This window comes from Aethalodelphis obliquidens, unplaced genomic scaffold, assembly GCF_003676395.1.
Source record: "Aethalodelphis obliquidens isolate GAN/ISIS:26980383/991018 unplaced genomic scaffold, ASM367639v1 scaffold5, whole genome shotgun sequence".
Lineage (NCBI taxonomy): Eukaryota > Metazoa > Chordata > Mammalia > Artiodactyla > Delphinidae > Aethalodelphis > Aethalodelphis obliquidens.
Window position 1 is genome coordinate 71,252,019 of NW_020837949.1, and position 18,783 is coordinate 71,270,801.

At 41.4% G+C, this 18,783-nt stretch overlaps 1 protein-coding gene across 1 annotated transcript; it reads right to left on the reverse strand.

The window, feature by feature from the left end:
- Positions 1-2,942: 2,942 nt before the first annotated feature.
- Positions 2,943-5,304, reverse strand: TWIST1 (twist family bHLH transcription factor 1). Its single transcript, XM_027102639.1, has 2 exons — positions 4,144-5,304; positions 2,943-3,616 (listed from the first exon to the last, which is right to left on the reverse strand). Exon 1 carries the CDS (start codon positions 4,798-4,800, stop codon positions 4,186-4,188), a length of 615 nt encoding a protein of 204 aa, XP_026958440.1. The 5' UTR covers positions 4,801-5,304; the 3' UTR covers positions 2,943-3,616; positions 4,144-4,185.
- Between the last annotated feature and the right edge of the window lie 13,479 nt (positions 5,305-18,783).

An 18,783-nucleotide genomic window follows, 5' to 3' on the forward strand; every position in this document is an offset into this window, starting at 1 on the left:
CAGCGGCCTGACGCTGGGCCCGGGGCTGGGGCCGTCCGCGCTGTCCCAGGAGGCCACGGACACGGTCACTCTCCCCACCGTGCGGCCGCCCGCCACCCACGCAGGGGAGTCCGGGCCCGCGCCCCCTCCCGCGCTCGCCGCAGGTGAGACTCCCGCTCCCCACGGAGTTCTGTTTGGGTTTCCGTGGCGTTTGTTCCCCGCAGGTTGGTTTGTTTTTCTTCAAATTACAGATGCAGGGAAAACCGCCTGACATCATGAGAGCGGGACAAACGCTCACTTTGAAGGATTCCTGGGCAGGACTTCAAGTGAAATCATATGCCTGAGAAGAACTTGATACCGGTCTAGAGAAAATAACCAGCTCTGAGTCTGCCAAACCGTGGAATGTGCAAAATGCTCTACTTTTTTGCAAGAGGCCAAATGTCCCTTAAAAAGCTCCATTATGAATATGAGCCTGAGGACCGAAGGAGCAAGAAGCTTGTGTCGGTTGCTGAGTGTGGGGGAAAAGTACACACGTTGTGTGAGTTTCTGCTCTTTGACGTTATTTTATTAATATGTTCCACTTTGGGGAGGGTACCTGCAACTGTGCATGAATTATCATCTGTGCATGTGCTTGTTAGCAAGTGTGTGCACAAAGAGGGGAAATGTGTGTAATGGGAACAAAAATTTACTGCTTTCTTATGACTGAAGGCTGTCAATCCAACGAAATTAAAAGCAAGATTAAAAAATTACGTGCACAGTAAAGGAAACATTCAATTGTTTAGAATTCACCCAAGACAATTTAATACAATACTTTCCCTTCAGTGAATACACTCTGGCTAAAGGGTAAAGATTCCTGGGTCCAGAAATCGTATTAAATTCTCACTTCTGAAACAGAGGTAATTCATCCTAAATGTCCTTTAAATAAGAATAGGTAGTAAAGATAAAATGAAATAAAATGAAAATAGGAAATATTGATAGAAACACAGGTGCTTCGTTTCTGTTCTAAAAAAGAATTGGCACTGTGGTGTGTATGGGGTGGGGAAGGTTGGGAATATAGATATACTCTGGCAAGCTGAAAATTGTATTCTAATAGTTAATATTTTCTACCATGAATCCTTCTCATTCAAAGTAAAACTATTCACCACCTTTCATTCATTTATTTATCTGAAAATCTCGGGGAAAATATTACCTTCAGTTTAGTATTTAGTATTATGCAACATAAATGTGGCATTTGATTTTCTTCCAAGTCTTTTCTCTTATGTGAAAAGTGGAGAGAACAACACACACACACACAAACACACACAAAGAAAAAAAAGGCAAAAGGAAGGCTACCTTTTTTGAAACTTCTAGTGTCTACATCATCAGAGGTTAAGATAGAAATTACCTTCTCAGCAAGGATGGTCAGCTCCATTCTGATGTACACCAAGAAATCTGAAATATCAAATAGTCAGGCCAAGCTAGTAACAAGATTCCTCCATGAACAATTTAGAAAATGGAGGTGGTTCAATGACACACACAAAAGAGAGAATTACCATCTTGATGATCTCCCTCATCCTTCTAGGGCACCCTCTTTACATTTCTGCTCTACACACACACACACACACATACACACACACACACTCACACACTCCACAAATAATGTTTCCGTCTTGTTATTTTGTAAAGGACTATCAAAATCTAAAAAATTATTTCCCTAAGCTTTCACTAATCTTTTAACATAAGTAAATTCTACAGGCTCCTTATTGTAAAACATAGTCTAAAATACAATAATAAATTTACAATATTGTTATGTCAGCATTCTATGATGTGTGGAGAGGGGGAAAAAAACCTTCAGGCAATATAATAACCTCAACCTGGGCTGAGCAAACACTATCTGTTTGGATTCATACACTTATTTGCCACAGTCATTATTTGATTTAGGCAGCAAAATTATTTGCCAGTTTGAAAGCATCCCTAATTATACTTGAAGGCAATAAACTGGATTCAAAAGTTAAGAACTTAGGGATACAAAGTCACTATTTTTAATGTTATTCATTATAAAACCCAGTATTTTTTTTGGCCCAGAAATGACCAGAATGAAATTAAAAATCAAGCAACATTTGTCCCTGTTATTCCTTTACTTAACTAATAAATCAGATTTTGTATACATGTAAGTAACGAGGGAAAAATTCTGTGTAATTTTGAATAAAATATATTTGCTAATGAACTGACTAGAAAATGAATAGCTATAGCATTTAAAATTGTAACTGTTCCAATAGTTACCGAAGATACTGAAAGTTCAGGTTCTTTATTGTGTTCTACTCCATAGCTGTATGTACTTTACTTTTAAAGAAGGAGCATGCTTCCCAAATGGACAACATCAACATGGGAAAATATTCTTAACTTTGGCTTGTCTTCTTAGCAAACTTGACATTAAATGTCATTCTCATTCATGAAAGAAGAGTTAAGCGAATTACTTTATAAATGGAATTCTCTGTCATGCCAAATTAAACTTTATTTTCTATACATTTGTGTTCATTTATATGTGTGTATAGACAGGTAATTTTGATAACACTTTATGCATCCCTTCACTGAAATAAACCTATTATTTAAAAATCCTTATAAAGAGTAGAAATCATGACAAAAACAAAGAGAAAATAGTGCTGAGTTCGTAGTGATTATTTGCATTTAACTGTTTTACAGCTGCCTTCTCAAAATATAAGCAAGAGAGGTGAATAACTCTTAAGTTTTTGCTGTCTGGGGACCTGATAAGAGATGAAGGGGAGATGCTAAGTCCACTGAACACCAACAGGAATAACGATAAAGCTGTCTTTCTAAATAACATGCCTGTACCTGTCAGTAACTAGTTTTGAGTTTTTCACTGCTTTGTTTATATTAGTGCTCCCTCACCCTCTTGGGTGTCTCCAGAGTTAAACAAGCAGGTTTTTACCTCCAACTTAATCCTTTAAAAATATAGACCAAACTTTAAGGTTCTGACAATTTTCAACCATATTTATTTATTGCAGAAAAATAATATACAAAGATATTTACAAAACAATCATAAAAATATGAATGCATTTAGACACCGGATCTATTTGCATTTTACCATGGGTCATCAATAAATAAATAGAATGTTGTTTTTGTATTTTAAGTTTTTTTTTTCCCTCAGAGGAAGAATGAAAAAAGGAATTAACTGACTGTGATTTTGCAAGTCAGTTTGATCCCAGTATTTTTATTTCTAAAGGTGTTCTTAAAATTCCTCTGATTGTTACCATTTTAAAATGGAGAAAGTCCATAATGATGCCTTTCCTTTCAGTGGCTGATTGGCACGACCTCTTGAGAATGCATGCATGAAAAAATAAAAATAAAAACATTCTTCGTCAAAAAAAAAAAAAAAAAAAAGGAACACAAACAAACTGTTCAGACTTCTATCAGAATGTAGAGGTGTGAGGATGGTGCCGCTGCCCGTCCGGGAATCACTGTCCACGGGCCTGTCTCGCTTTCTCTTTTAAAAGTGCGCCCCACGCCCTGTTTCTTTGAATTTGGATTCTGCTCTTCTAATTTCCAAGAAAACCTTTGGCATATATATTTATTTTTAATTATCCAGCTCCAGAGTCTCTAGACTGTCCATTTTCTCCTTCTCTGGAAGCAATGACATCTGCAAAAACCCAGAGGGGGGAAAGTTGGTTATTGTTTAGGTCTCTGTGGCTGTTTTCTAAGACTAGTGAGCACTGTTCTTATCACCACCACGGAGAAATTACGCTGAACAACCTGGAAGGATTTCAGCCCAAGGGCAAGAGGAAGTGGGTGGGCGGAATGGAGGAGGAGGTGGAATTTGGAAACATTTGTTTTAAGGAGAACGAAAACTTAAAGCCGAAAGAAAGGGAGGCGCTGGCAAGACTGTCCTTATCCATGACCCTCGACTCTTTCTCCGTCTTCCCTCCTGTCACGCGCACTCACGCACACGCACACCCCTCACAAGGGCGCATCCCTCTCTCCCTAGCGGGGACTAAGCTGCCTTCCAGGGACGCTCGGGAGATGAGGTGGCGGTGCCAGGTGGGGTGGGAAGGTTGAGAGGGGAGTAGGAGACGGGGAGGAAGGCGAGGCGGACAGGGAGCCGCGGCCCGGCCGTCAGTCGGTCTGCCACCTGAGCGGCGAAGGGGCGCAGAGGCGCCGGGTCCTTACCTAGGTCTCCGGCCCTGCCGAGGGGGTGGGGAGCTCCGCCTGCTAGTGGGACGCGGACATGGACCAGGCCCCCTCCATCCTCCAGACCGAGAAGGCGTAACTGAGCCGCTCGTGGGCCACATAGCTGCAGCTTGCCATCTTGGAGTCCAGCTCGTCGCTCTGTAGGACCTGGTAGAGGAAGTCGATATACCTGGCCGCCAACTTGAGGGTCTGGATCTTGCTCAGCTTGTCCGAAGGCAGCGTGGGGATGATCTTCCGCAGCGCGGCGAATGCCTCGTTCAGCGACTGCGTGCGCTGGCGCTCCCGCACGTTAGCCATGACCCGCTGCGTCTGCAGCTCCTCGTAGGATTGCGGACTCCCGCCGCCGCTGCTGCTGCCGCCGCCGCCGCCACCGGCGCCGCCGCCGCCGCCGCCGCAGCCCGCAGACTTCTTGCCGCGCTTGCCTTGGGCTGGGCTGCCAGGCTCCTCGCCGCCTCCGACGCCCCCGCCCGCGGCCCCACCGGGCCCCGCGCCGCCCCCAGCGCTGCGCCGGCTGCTGCGCCGCTTGCGCCCCCCGCGCTTGCCGCTCGGCGGCTGCTGCCGGTCCGGCTCCTCCTCGCTGTTGCTCAGGCTGTCGTCGGCCGGCGAGACTGGCGAGCTGGACACGTCCTGCATCATCTCTCGGGCGGCAACGCGCGGCCTCGCAGGCCCGGGGCAGAAGGGCGGCCCGGGGAAGAGGAGGAGAGCCTGGCGCCTCAGCCCGCCAGCTTCCCTCGCGCACGGCGCCGGCCCGGGCGGTGCGGACCGCGGAGGAGAGAGCGGGAGGAGGGACAGGGAGGATCTCCGCGGGGAGGGCGCGCGGGGGAGGCGGGGAGGGAGGCGGGAGGGGGAGGGGACGGTGTGGATGGCCCCGAGGTCCAAAAAGAAAGCGCCCAACGGCCGCACGCACACCCGGCTCTGCCTCCTGGAAACGCTGCCGGTGCCGGCGAGCCCGCGAGGTGTCTGGGAGTTGGGCGAAAGCTGCCGACTTGGAGGCTCTTATACCTCCGTGCAGGCGGAAAGTTTGGGGGCAGCAGTGTCATTGGCCTGACGTGGGGAGGAGGGACTTTTCGAAGTTTTATAGGAAAGTTTCCGCTTTCCAGCCCCCCTTCTCCGTCCCCACCCCCGTTCCTCGGGGTCTAACAATTCGTCCTCCCAAACCATTCAAAAACGACCTGGCCCAGGCGGCCGGCCCGTCTGCCCGCCTCCTTGCTGCCCTCCCCCTTCCCTCCCCGCCACCCTCTTCCCGCGGGCGCGGGGCAATTTCCTTCCGCGCCGGAGCAAGCGGGCCGCGACCCCGCACCCGAGCGCAGCCCGGGGAAGCGGCCGGAGGGTACCATTCCCGCCGCCTTGTCGGCCCCTCCCGGAGTGGCTGTGACAGCAGCGGCGGCAACAGCTTCTACGCAGTGGGTGAAGTCTCATCTCGCCTCAGTACCCTCTAGGTCCGTGGCGCGATTTGGGACTGCTGGGGCAGGGGTGACTGGCAAGAATACCGGCAACGGCGGAGCCCACCCGATGGTCAGCCAGACGGGCCCCTCGAGTCCCAAGGGCCAAACCACCGTGGCTGGTCCTGAGGTCGTGGGCGTTTCTGAAGACGTGGCCGCGCAGGGGACTGCAGAACTGCGCCCCGGCCTATTCTCTCACCCTTCCTCGAGAAGCATCTGGGCCTTTCTGTTCCCTCCACAGTGTCTCGATCTGACGTTTCCCAACACCCAAAGGACTACACCTCCGAAGGTGCTAGAAAGAGGCAGACGTTCATTCTCCCGCGGAAGGCAGTCCTGTCCTTGGAGAAGGCAGCAGGGCCGGAGTGGGGCAACGCGGGGTCTTCGCCGCGGCCCTGATTGCCTGTGCTGCTAGCCCACGGTGGAGTTCCCGTGGCCGTTTCATCCCCACCCCACTCCCAGATAAGGCCCTGCATTGTGACCTCTAAAGGTCGGCTCTGAGAGAGTGAGACGGGGGCTCAACATTGCCTGGACACGCGGGTCTGATGGTTGCGAGAGTCCCCTTTCCCACTCCACTCCCCACTCCTAGGAGGTCCAGTGAGCCTGTTCCGCGCTCCCCAAACGCATTCCAATCGTTTGGACACTGACATTTTAAGCGTTTCTATCTAATAAGTCACAGTGAAGAGCCCCGAAGAGGGTGTTAATGTAGATTCTGTCAAGTCGGAAGCAAGAAAAGTTGGCGAGCTGGAAAGGAAGGGACGCTGCCGTGGACGAGAACCCCATCTTTTCAATGCTAGACTTTTTTTTTTTTTTTCCTTTTTGGAACGAGTTGGCAGAGAATAACCGTTTCATGTTCATTCTTCAAGTTGCAAAGCAAACCAGAGGCCAAACGCAGTAGTTAGTTTTCGGGGCAGATTTGGGGGTGCGGAAGTTGCGTGCCCTGTGCTCGGGTACCCTGCTCAGGCCGAGGTCCGCTCACGCTCTCCACGGTTTGGACTCTAAGCCGAGAATTAACTTAGCTAAGCTTCCCTTTCTGGGCCCGACCGAGGGTCGAGGCCCACGGTGTCCGGAGGAGGAGGCGGGAGCTCAGGCGACGCGCGGGCAGGCCACGTGGCTGTGCCCCACTGAGGCTCGCAGCTTCGGTCCCGGTCCCGGAAACCCCGGGGTCTGGAGCGCCTGGGGCCGGTTGAAGGGCTCAGCCTTCCAGGAGAAGTGAGAGCAAGCAGGATCCCTTCCGCGGGGGGCGAACAAGGCTAAGCTTTCATGGAAGGGGCGACGTGCAGGGTTTGTCTATCACTATTCTTACAAATATTCATAGACAATGACCACAGCGTGCCAACTTGCCTGCTTTTTGAGTCGCTGCCATATTTTAAAATGAATGCCTGTCTGAAAATCAGATTCTACTTGACCTCCACTTAATCGTTTACAGTCAGGTCTTCTTAAAGCGCCCTCTGATAATTCACTCCTGTGATTGCATCTTCTGCCTATAGGATTTGATCTCTTGGAAGCAGTTAGGGAATAGGCAGAAATCATCTTTTTATCTTTTGTAAATCGGAATCGCAGAGTATTCCACAATTCTTATTTGAACGTCGCTGCAGGATTCTTGAAAAATTTCATCCTTTACCTATGTCTGTGTTTTTTTTTTTTAAAGATCAATCTCAAATCTTAATTTTGTTTTGTGTTTTTTTTTTCCCTTCAGCTGAATACTCAAAAATAAAGAGATCAAATAATTGGACTCTTTCCTTTGTGGCTATGGGTAAGCAAGACAGGAAAGTGTGGGCAAAGTGTAAAGGAAACCTTACCTGCCCAAGGGGAATTGGAGTTGGGGGCGGGGGTACGAGGATGGAAATCGGGACAGACGCTGGAGGAGAAACCGAGTCCACAACAGCGCAGCAGCCATTAGTTAGCCCGATTTGCAAAGTCATCAATCTCTAAGACCAGGTCTGTTTAAAGTGAGCCCAGCCCTTCTCTGGGCACTCAACTTCTAGGGGATAAAGAGCTCCCGGCCACTGAATACAGGGATCCCCGGAGTGAGGCGATGCTATGGATGCAAGAATGCTTAAAACAGCGTTTAAAATGAATGAACTAAGCAGAACTACCCCGGGCACGGAATCTTCTTGATGGAGTCACAATGAATGACTTTAGTTCTGAGGGAAAAAAAATTTCTCCTGTACTCTTCGAAGGAGTGGAAAATGAGGATGAGGGATTTTGAGTATTTAAAAGTTAGTATTGAAAAAAAAAAAAAAAGTTAGTATTGAAGCAGAATGTTGCAGCTTGCCAAATGAATTACCTCTCAAAACATCTGAGGCTTGATGCTCCCTACTTTGCAAACTTCAACATTTCCTGGCCTGATTGTCCCATCTGTATTCTACCTAACATTTTATGTAACAAATTTCTTATCCACACTTGCTGGGGCAAGAATAAAGGCAAACTCTCTTTTAAATGTGCTGAAGAGCCAAGTATAATTCTTGATCTTTTGTATATGCAATGATAATGGCACCTTCCACAATATTTGGTTTAACATGAAAGCTTACTTAGTTCTAAAATCCTAATTTCAGGCTCTTTAAAAGGGGTCTTAGGAATTTTCCTTTGGGGCTGAACTCAGCCTGACTTAAAGGATGTCAGTGGAAGACTACCTTCTTTGGGAATACTGGATTCATTGGAATTAAATAATTTCATCTACTTCTAAAATAAATGCCCTAAAAAGTTAACTGAAAACAAAACAGCTTTCTTTTGCACTTGGATAATTCAAAATGAGCTTTGTTTTCAAACTGCAAACTTGGCATGTTCACAGTCCTTCCTGAGGAATGTGTGCTGTGTTAAAATATGAAAAAAAGAATACTGTTAGAAATAACAGAGTTAGGAATCTCATACTCAGCATATGCAAAAAGTATGTACATATCTGTGTTCCTATAGTATGAATAGGCACTGGCATTCTCCTAGCAACATTTATAAATACTTTTAGAGAAGGAAAAGAAACACATACACTATAGAATGTTAGCAAGCTGGTACATTTTGGAGTTGGGATTTGCACAAAAGGCGAGCACTTGAATCTGTTCCTACTGTTTCTCCTCAGTTTTTGGATGACTTACCACCTGTTTGTTGGCTTGGAGTTCTGCGAAATAATTTCTCTGGATTGCATGAATGAAGCACAGGAACATTCACACAGAAGGGGGCGCAGATTGGAAAAGGCTGCATTTGAGTGCATCTCAGTTGAGATTGTACATGTTAGATTTCATCTTGTTTTGAACACTTCACAGGGATTACTTAATTTGATATTTAAATGAGAGAATTTTATCAAAGTGGAATATAAAATTTTTGTCAGCAGGAGTGACTTGGATAACTCTATGTGAAAGCAGATTCTTTTTCAGTGACACAGGTAGCTTTAAGGATGTTTGTGCACCTTGCCCTAAAGAGGTCATTCTTCTCTTTTAATGACAGTTTAATTCATGAATTTAACTGATTCTACCTTTCTCTTTTTGAATTTCTTTAGGAATAGGGATCTAAAATTATGAAATTTGAAGCTTTCAATCCAGAAATAAAATGAAAAGTATAAAGCACAAGAACTTGAGTTGCCAAGAACACCTCAAATGAGCAAATCGAATATGCAAATAAATATTAATCTTTAAAGTATCTGGCATTCTGCAGTAAAAATTAGGATGGGATTAGGAGACATAATATGCCAAACTTGTAGGGAGAGAAGAATCAGAGTGTGGAAAAGTATAGAGTCTTCAAGAGTCTCCCCCCTACCCCCTTTATTACCTTATTGGGTATGCATGCTAGAAAGTTTGTGTCCCAGCTTTGCTGCCACTTAACCTTGTTGAAATATGCTCTCACTTATATCAGAGTTACCGGAATGACTTAAGAAATAATGTAAGAAATACACAGTTATTCATAGAGGCTTTTTATCATGGCCACAATTTTCCTACATAGTAATCATTTTTTCTCTTCTTTTTAATCATCTGATGATCAAGCAATTTAAATATAAGTTGAATGATTTACATTCCGTGTTCTTCCAGCTAAAGTTCCCTTTCTGATTACTCACAGCTTTCATCTCTCTTCACTTCAAGGGATTTCCTTTTTTCACAAGTGGCTTTTCCTGAAGCCTTAAATCCTATTTCCATTGTTTGGATTGATTCTTCCTGCAAAAACATGTTGTTTTTGCCAGTGACCACAAGAGGACACAATTTCCCAGAGAACTTTGTTGAAAAAGACACAGAAGAGGAAAGCTAACAAAATAGCAAAAATACTACACAATGAATGAATGTCATTTGGGGAATGTCTATTTGATTTATGTTACTTTTATTAATTTTTAAAAACATAAAAATGAGTTGGCATTCAGGCTTTAGATTTTTTGGAAGACTTTGTCTTTTTTCTTTATTGTAGAGCATACAAGAAAAGCATACATTTAAGAAAATACCATTTTAACAGAAAATATTTATTTTACATTAGCAAATTTTTTTACAAAACAGCATTTTGTTCAAAGGAAAAATAACTTTTTTATATTAGCAAATTCTGTACAAAATTCTCAGTGACCTGGAATTCTACTTTTTAAATTTTAGAGACATGTTTGACAATGAAAAACAATTTAAAAAATATACTGCTATTCCAAAATGCCTTTGAAAGTTTGAGTTTTCTGCCTGGGCACACTTGGGATGTCTTTACATGAAAAATTACATGGAAATCGTTTTATGGTCTGTCAATTATATAAGAACTAAAATTATTTTTCCAAGATATGGCAAAATAGGATACTTTTAACGTATTGACTCTTAACACTTCCCCAGAATTATGATATACAATGTTTGATTTAAGATCACCTTCCTCTTTCTTACTACTTTTTCTCAAAAAAAGTTTTCAGAGTATTTGATTACTTTATAAATTATGGTAAATTAAAGTAAATTATGTTTTGATATTTATCTGGAAGAATTTTATAGTTCTGGTGGAGTGCCATGACAATCAGACTGGGAAATCCCTGCTTCAGTTAGAACTCAATGCTTTTGCTTTGCATTTGTGTCTCTTTGCAGATACATTTCTAATCACATTCTCTGAGACCCTGCTGGAGGGACTGAGGAAGGGACCAAAAGACCTGGAAAAAGAAGAAAAAAAAACGAGAGAGAAGGAGCAGAGTAAAAATAAGGAGATCAAGAGAGAAAGAGCAAAGTGTGGAGAGAGGTGAAAGAGGTAGCTGGACCAAGTGAGGAAGACTGATATGGAAAAAGAGAGAATGAGGCTTAGAAGGTAGGGGGAATAAAAGGCTTAAATGACAAGAGAAAGAAAGAAATTAATGCACTTAGTGGGAAATAGAAAAGCACTGGGATTATTGGCCTCAGTTTCTGCTCAAAGAGACCATTGCAAGTCGTTGCCTGTCCCTTGGTATAGGCATTTAGTGTTTTTTTGTTTTGTTTCTTTATACAGCAGGTTCTTATTACTTATCTATTTTATACATATTAGTGTATAAATGTCAATCTCAATCTCCCAATTCATCCCACCACCACCCTCACTACTGGCTTTTCCCCCTTGGTGTCCATACTTTTGTTCTTTACATCTGTGTCTCTATTTCTGCCTTGCAAACCAGTTCATCTGTACCATTTTTCTAGATTCCACATATATGTGTTAATATACAATATTTGTTTTTCTCTTTCTGACTTACTTCACTCTGTATGACAGTCTCTAGGTCCATCCACGTCTCTACAAATGACCCAATTTCATGCCTTTTTATGGTTGAGTAATATTCCATTGTATAAATATACCACATCTTCTTTATCCATATGTCTGTTGATGGGCACTTAGGTTGCTTCCATGACCTGGCTATTGTAAATAGTGCTGCAATGAACATTGGAGTACATGTGTCTTTTTGAATTATGGTATACGCCCAGTAGTGGGATTGCTGGGTCATATGGTAATTCTATTTTTAGTTTTTTAAGGAATTTCCATAATGTTCTCCATAGTGGCTGTATGAATCTACATTCCCACCAACAATGCAAGAGGGTTCCCTTTTCTCCACACCCTCTCCAGTGTTGGTTGTTTGTAGATTTTCTGATGTTGCCCATTCTAACTGGTGTGAGGTGATACCTCATTGTAGTTTTGATTTGCATTTCTCTAATAATTAGTGATGTTGAGCAGCTTTTCACGTGCTTCTTGCCCATCGATATGTCTTCTTTGGAGAAATGTCTATCTAGGTCTTCTGCCCATTTTTGGATTGGGTTGTTTGTTTTTTTTTAATATTGAGCTGCATGAGCTGTTTATATATTTTGGAGATTAATCCTTTGTCCATTGATTCATTTGCAAATATTTTCTCCCATTGTGAGGGTTGTCTTTTCATCTTGTTTGTAGTTTTCTTTGCTTTGCAGAAGATTTTAAGTTTCATTATATGCCATTTGTTTATTTTTGTTTTTATTTCCATTTCTCTAGCAGGTAGATCAAAAAAGACCTTGATGTGATTTATGTCAAAGAGTGTTCTTCCTATGTTTTCCTCTAAGAGTTTTATAGTGTCCGGTCTTATATTTAGGTCTCTAATACATTTTGAGTTTATTTTTGTGTATGGTGTTAGGGAGTGTTCTCATTTCATTCTTTTACATGTAGCTGTCCAGTTTTCGCAGCACCACTTATTGAACAGACTGTCTTTTCTCCATTGTATATCCTTGCCTCCTTTGTCATAGATTAATTGATCATAGGTGCGTGGGTTTATCTCTGGGCTTTCTATACTGTACCATTGATCTACATCTCTGTTTTTGTGCCAGTACCATATTGTCTTGATTACTGTAGCTTTGTAGTATAGTTTGAAGTCAGGGAGGCTGATTCCTCCAGCTCCGTTTTTTTCCCTCAAGATTGCTTTGGCTATTTGGGGTCTTTTGTGTCTACATACAAATTTTAAGATTTTTTTTTTGTTCTAGTTCTGTAAAAAAATGCCATTGGTAATTTGATAGGGAATGCACTGAGTCTGTAGTTTGCTTTGGGTAGTATAGTCATTTTCACAATATTGATTCTTCCAATCCAAGAACATGGTATATCTCTCCATCTCTTTGTGTCATCTTTGATTTCTTTCAACAGTGTCTTACAGTTTTCTGAGTACAGGTCTTTTACCTCCTTAGGTAGGTGTATTCCTAGGTATTTTATTCTTTTTGCTGCAACGGTGAATGATATTTTTTCCTTAATTTCTCTTTCTGAACTTTCATTATTAGCATATAGGAATGCAAAAGATTTCTGTGCATTAATTTTTTATCCTGCAACTTACCAAATTCATTGATTAGATCTAGTAGTTTTCTTTAGGATTCTCTATATATAGTATCATGTCATCTGCAAACAGTGACAGTTTTACTTCTTCTTTTCCAATTTGTATTCCTTTTATTTCTTTTTCTTCTCTGAGTGCCATGGATAGGACTTCCATAACTATGTTGAATAATAGTGGCGAGAGTGGACATCCTTGTCTTGTTCCTGATCTCAGAGGAAATGTTTTCGGTTTTTCACCATTGAGTATGATGTTTGCTGTGGCTTTGTCGTATATGGCCTTCTTTATGTTCAGGTAGGTTCCATCTATAATGGGTGTTGAATTTTGTCAAAAGCTTTTTCTGCACCTACTGAGATTATCATATGTTCTCTCTTCTTCAGTTTGTTAATATGGTGTATCATATTGATTGATTTGCATATATTGAAGAATCCTTGCATCCTTGGGATAAATCCCACTTGATCATGGTGTATGATCCTTTTAATGTGTTGTTGGATTCTGTTTGCTAGTATTTTTTTTTTTTTTAAGTTCTGCCCCCTCTAAAGAAGAATGTAGTGTCGTACTTAAATCAAAATAGGAAGGAAAAATTGGTCATGTCATGAGGTTTCATTAAATGTTACAATACAGTTAATTTTCATTTTACCCTTGGCAGTTACAGATATACTAATTTGTAAAGATATTGAAGTCAAGAAATTAGCATTGATGCACAATCTTATGCTGAGAACAACATAATACATTGGTATATGAACATTTCTATAAAAAGTACCTACTGACTAGTTCAATATCTATTTTTGCATTTTTTTTTAACATCTTTATTGGAGTATAATTGCTTTACAATGGTATGTTAGTTTCAGCTTCACAACAAAATGAATCAGTTATATATATACATATGTTCCCATATCTCTTCCCGCTTGCGTCTCCCTCCCTCCCACCCTCCCTATCCCACCCCTCCAGGCGGTCACAAAGCACCGAGCTGATCTCCCTGTGCTATGCGGCTGCTTCCCACTAGCTATCTACCTTACGTTTGGTAGTGTATATATGTCCATGCCTCTTTATCGCTTTGTCACCATTTACACTTCCCCCTCCCCATAGCCTCAAGTCCATTCTCTAGTAAGTCTGTGTCTTTATTCCTGTTTCACCCCTAGGTTTTTCATGACATTTTTTTTTTTTTAAATTCCATATATATGTGTTAGCATACGGTATTTGTCTCTCTCTTTCTGACTTACTTCACTCTGTATGACAGACTCTAGGTCTATCCACCTCATTACAAATAGCTCAATTTCGTCTCTTTTTATGGCTGAGTAATATTCCATTGTATATATGTGCCACATCTTCTTTATCCATTCATCCGATGATGGACACTTAGGTTGTTTCCATCTCCGGGCTATTGTAAATAGAGCTGCAATGAACATTTTGGTACATGACTCTTTTTGAATTATGGTTTTCTCAGGGTATATGCCCAGTAGTGGGATTGCTGGGTCATATGGTAGTTCTATTTGTAGCTTTTTAAGGAACCTCCATACTGTTCTCCACAGTGGCTGTATCAATTTACATTCCCACCAACAGTGTAAGAGGGTTCCCTTTTCTCCACACCCTCTCCAGCATTTATTGTTTCTAGATTTTTTGATGATAGCCATTCTGACTGGTGTGAGATGATATCTCATTGTAGTTTTGATTTGCATTTCTCTCATGATTAGTGATGTTGAGCATTCTCTCATGTGTTTGTTGGCACTCTGTATATCTTCTTTGGAGAAATGTCTATTTAGGTCTTCTGCCCATTTTTGGATTGGGTTGTTTGTTTTTTTGTTATTAAGCTGCATGAGCTGCTTATAAATTTTGGAGATCAATCCTTTGTCAGTTGCTTCATTTGCAAATATTTTCTCCCATTCTGAGGGTTGTCTTTTGGTCTTCTTTATGGTTTCCTTTGCTGCGCAAAAGCTTTTAAGTTTCATTAGGTCCCATTTGTTTACTCTTGTTTTTATTTCCATTACTCTAGGAGGTGGGTCAGAAAGAATCTTGCTGTGATTGATGTCATAGAGTGTTCTGCCTATGTTTTCCTCTAAGAGTTTGATAGTTTCTGGCCTTACATTTAGGTCTTTAATCCATTTTGAGCTTATTTTTGTGTATGGTGTTAGGGAGTGATCTAACTTCATACTTTTACATGTAGCTGTCCAGTTTTCCCAGCACCACTTATTGAATAGGCTGTCCTTTCTCCACGGTACATTTCTGCCTCCTTTGTCAAAGATAAGGTGTCCATATGTGCGTGGGTTTATCTCTGGGCTTTCTATCCTGTTCCATTGATCTATCTTTCTGTTTTTGTGCCAGTACCATACCGTTTTGATAACTGTAGCTTTGTAGTATAGTCTGAAGTCTGGGAGCCTGATTCCTCCAGTTCCTTCTTTCGTTCTCAAAATTGCTTTGGCTATTCGGGGTCTTTTGTGTTTCCATACAAATTGCAAAATTTTTTGTTCTAGTTCTGTGAAAAATGCCAGTGGTAGTTTGATAGGGATTGCATTGAATCTATAGATTGCTTTCGGTAGTAGAGTCATTTTCACAATGTTGATTCTTCCAATCCAAGAACATGGTATATCTCTCCATCTATTTGTATCATCTTTAATTTCTTTCATCAGTGTCTTATAATTTTCTGCATACAGATCTTTTGTCTCCTTAGGTAGGTTTATTCCTAGATATTTTATTCTTTTTGTTGCAATGGTAAATGGGAGTGTTTTCTTGATTTCACTTTCAGATTTTTCATCATTAGTATATAGGAATGCCAGAGATTTCTGTGCATTAATTTTGTATCCTGCCACTTTACCAAATTCATTGATTAGCTCTAGTAGTTTTCTGGTAGCATCTTTAGGGTTCTCTATGTATAGGATCATGTCATCTGCAAACAGTGACAGCTTTACTTCTTCTTTTCCGATTTGGATTCCTTTTATTTCCTTTTCTTCTCTGATTGCTGTGGCTAAAACTTCTAAAACTATGTTGAATAAGAGTGGTGAGAGTGGGCAACCTTGTCTTGTTCCTGATCTTAGTGGAAATGCTTTCAGTTTTTCGCCATTGAGGATGATGTTTGCTGTGGGCTTGTCATATATGGCCTTTATTATGTTGAGGAAAGTTCCCTCTATGCCCACTTTCTGCAGGGTTTTTATCATAAATGGGTGTTGAATTTTGTCAAAAGCTTTCTCTGCATCTATTGAGATGATCATATGGTTTTTCTCCTTCAATTTGTTAATATGGTTTATCACACTGATAGATTTGCGTATATTGAAGAATCCTTGCATTCCTGGAATAAACCCCACTTGATCATGGTGTATGATCCTTTTAATGTGCCGCTGGATTCTATTTGCTAGTATTCTGCTGAGGATTTTTGCATCTATGTTCATCAGTGATATTGGCCTGTAGTTTTCTTTCTTTGTGACATCCTTGTCTGGTTTTGGTATCAAGGTGATGGTGGCCTCGTAGAAGGAGTTTGGGAGTGTTCCTCCCTCTGCTATATTTTGGAAGAGTTTGAGAAGGATAGGTGTTAGCTCTTCTCTAAATGTTTGATAGAATTCGCCTGTGAAGCCATCTGGTCCTGGGCTTTTCTTTGTTGGAAGATTTTTAATCACAGTTTCAATTTCAGTGCTTGTGATTGGTCTGTTCATATTTTCTATTTCTTCCTGATTCAGTCTTGGCAGGTTGTGCATTTCTAAGAATTTGTCCATTTCTTCCAGATTGTCCATTTTATTGGCATAGAGTTGCTTGTAGTAATCTCTCATGATCTCTTCCATTTCTGCAGTGTCAGTTGTCACCTCTCCTTTTTCATTTCTAATTCTATTGATTTGAGTCTTCTCCCTTTTTTTCTTGATGAGTCTGGCCAGTGGTCCATCCATCCTGTTTATCTTCTCAAAGAACCAGCTTTTAGTTTTATTGATCCTTGCTACTGTTTCCTTCATTTCTTTTTCATTTATTTCTGATCCGATTTTTATGATTTCTTTCCATCTGCTAGCTTTGGGGTTTTTTCGTTCCTCTTTCTCCAATTGCCTGAGGTGCAAGGTTAGGCCGTTTATTCGAGATGTTTCCCGCTTCCCAAGGTGGGCCTGTATTGCTACAAACCCCCCCCTTAGAACTGCTTTTGCTGCATCCCACAGGCCCTGGGTCGTTGTGTCTCCATTGTCATCCGTCTCCAGGTATTTTTTGATTTCCTCTTTGATTTCTTCAGTGATCACTTCATTATTAAGTAGTGTATTGTTTAGCCTCCATGTGTTTGTATTTTTTACAGATCTTTTCCTGTAATTGATATCTAGTCTCATGGCGTTGTGGTCAGAAAAGATACTTGATACAATTTCAATTTTCCCAAATTTACCAAGGCTTGATTTGTGACCCAAGACATGATCCGTCCTGGAGAATGTTCCATGAGCACTTGAGAAAAATGTGTATTCTGTTGTTTTTGGATGGAATGTCCTATAAATATCAATTAACTCCATCTCGTTCAATGTATCATTTAAAGCCTGTGTTTCCTTATTTATTTTCATTTTGGATGATCTGTCCATTGGTGAAAGTGGGGTGTTAAAGTCCCCTACTATGAATGCGTTACTGTCGATTTCCCCTTTTATGGTTGTCAGTATTTGCCTTATGTACTGAGGTGCACCTATGTTGGGTGCATAAATATTTACAATTGTTATATCTTCCTCTTGGATCGATCCCTTGATCATTATGTAGTGTCCTTCTTTGTCTCTTCTAATAGTCTTTGTTTTAAAGTCTATTTTGTCTGATATGAGAATTGCTACTCCAGCTTTCTTTTGGTTTCCATTTGCATGAAATACCTTTTTCCATCCCCTTACTTTCAGTCTGTATGTGTCTCTAGGTCTGAAGTGGGTCTCTTGTAGACAGCAAATATATGGGTCTTGTTCTTGTATCCATTCAGCCAATCTGTGTCTTTTGGTGGGAGCATTTAGTCCATTTACATTTAAGGTAATTATCGATATGTGTGTTCCTATTCCCATTTTCTTAATTGTTTTGGGTTCGTTATTGTAGGTCCTTTCCTTCTTTTGTGTTTCTTGCCTAGAGAAGTTCCTTTAGCAGTTGTTGTAGAGCTGGTTTGGTGGTGCTGAACTCTCTCAGCTTTTGCTTGTCTGTAAAGGTTTTAATTTCTCCATCAAATCTGAATGAGATCCTTGCTGGGTAGAGTAATCTTGGTTGCAGGTTTTTCTCCTTCAACACTTTCAATATGTCCTGCCACTCCCTTCTGGCTTGCAGAGTTTCTGCTGAAAGATCAGCTGTTAACCTTATGGGGATTCCCTTGTGTGTTATTTGTTGTTTTTCCCTTGCTGCTTTTAATATGTTTTCTTTGTATTTAATTTTTGACAATTTGATTAATATGTGTCTTGGCGTATTTCTCCTTGGATTTATCCTGTATGGGACTCTCTGTGCTTCCTGGACTTGATTAATGATTTCTTTTCCCATATTAGGGAAGTTTTCAACTATAATCTCTTCAAATATTTTCTCAGTCCCTTTCTTTTTCTCTTCTTCTTCTGGAACCCCTATAATTCGAATGTTGGTGCGTTTAATGTTGTCCCAGAGGTCTCTGAGACTGTCCTCAGTTCTTTTCATTCTTTTTTCTTTATTCTGCTCTGCAGTAGTTATTTCCACTATTTTATCTTCCAGGTCACTTATCCATTCTTCTGCCTCAGTTATTCTGCTATTGATCCCATCTAGAGTACTTTTAATTTCATTTATTGTGTTGTTCATCGTTGCTTGCTTCATCTTTAGTTCTTCTAGGTCCTTGTTAACTGATTCTTGCAATTTGTCCATTCTATTGTCCATTCTATCTCCAAGATTTCGGATCAACCTTACTATCATTATTCTGAATTCTTTTTCAGGTAGACTGCCTATTTCCTCTTCATTTGTTAGGTCTGGTGGGTTTTTATCTTGCTCCTTCATCTGCTGTGTGTTTTTCTGTCTTTTCATTTT

Excerpts from the sequence above, each read along its gene's own strand:
- TWIST1 (XM_027102639.1), bottom strand. The coding sequence starts at position 4,800 with ATGATGCAGGACGTGTCCAGCTCGCCAGTCTCGCCGGCCGACGACAGC.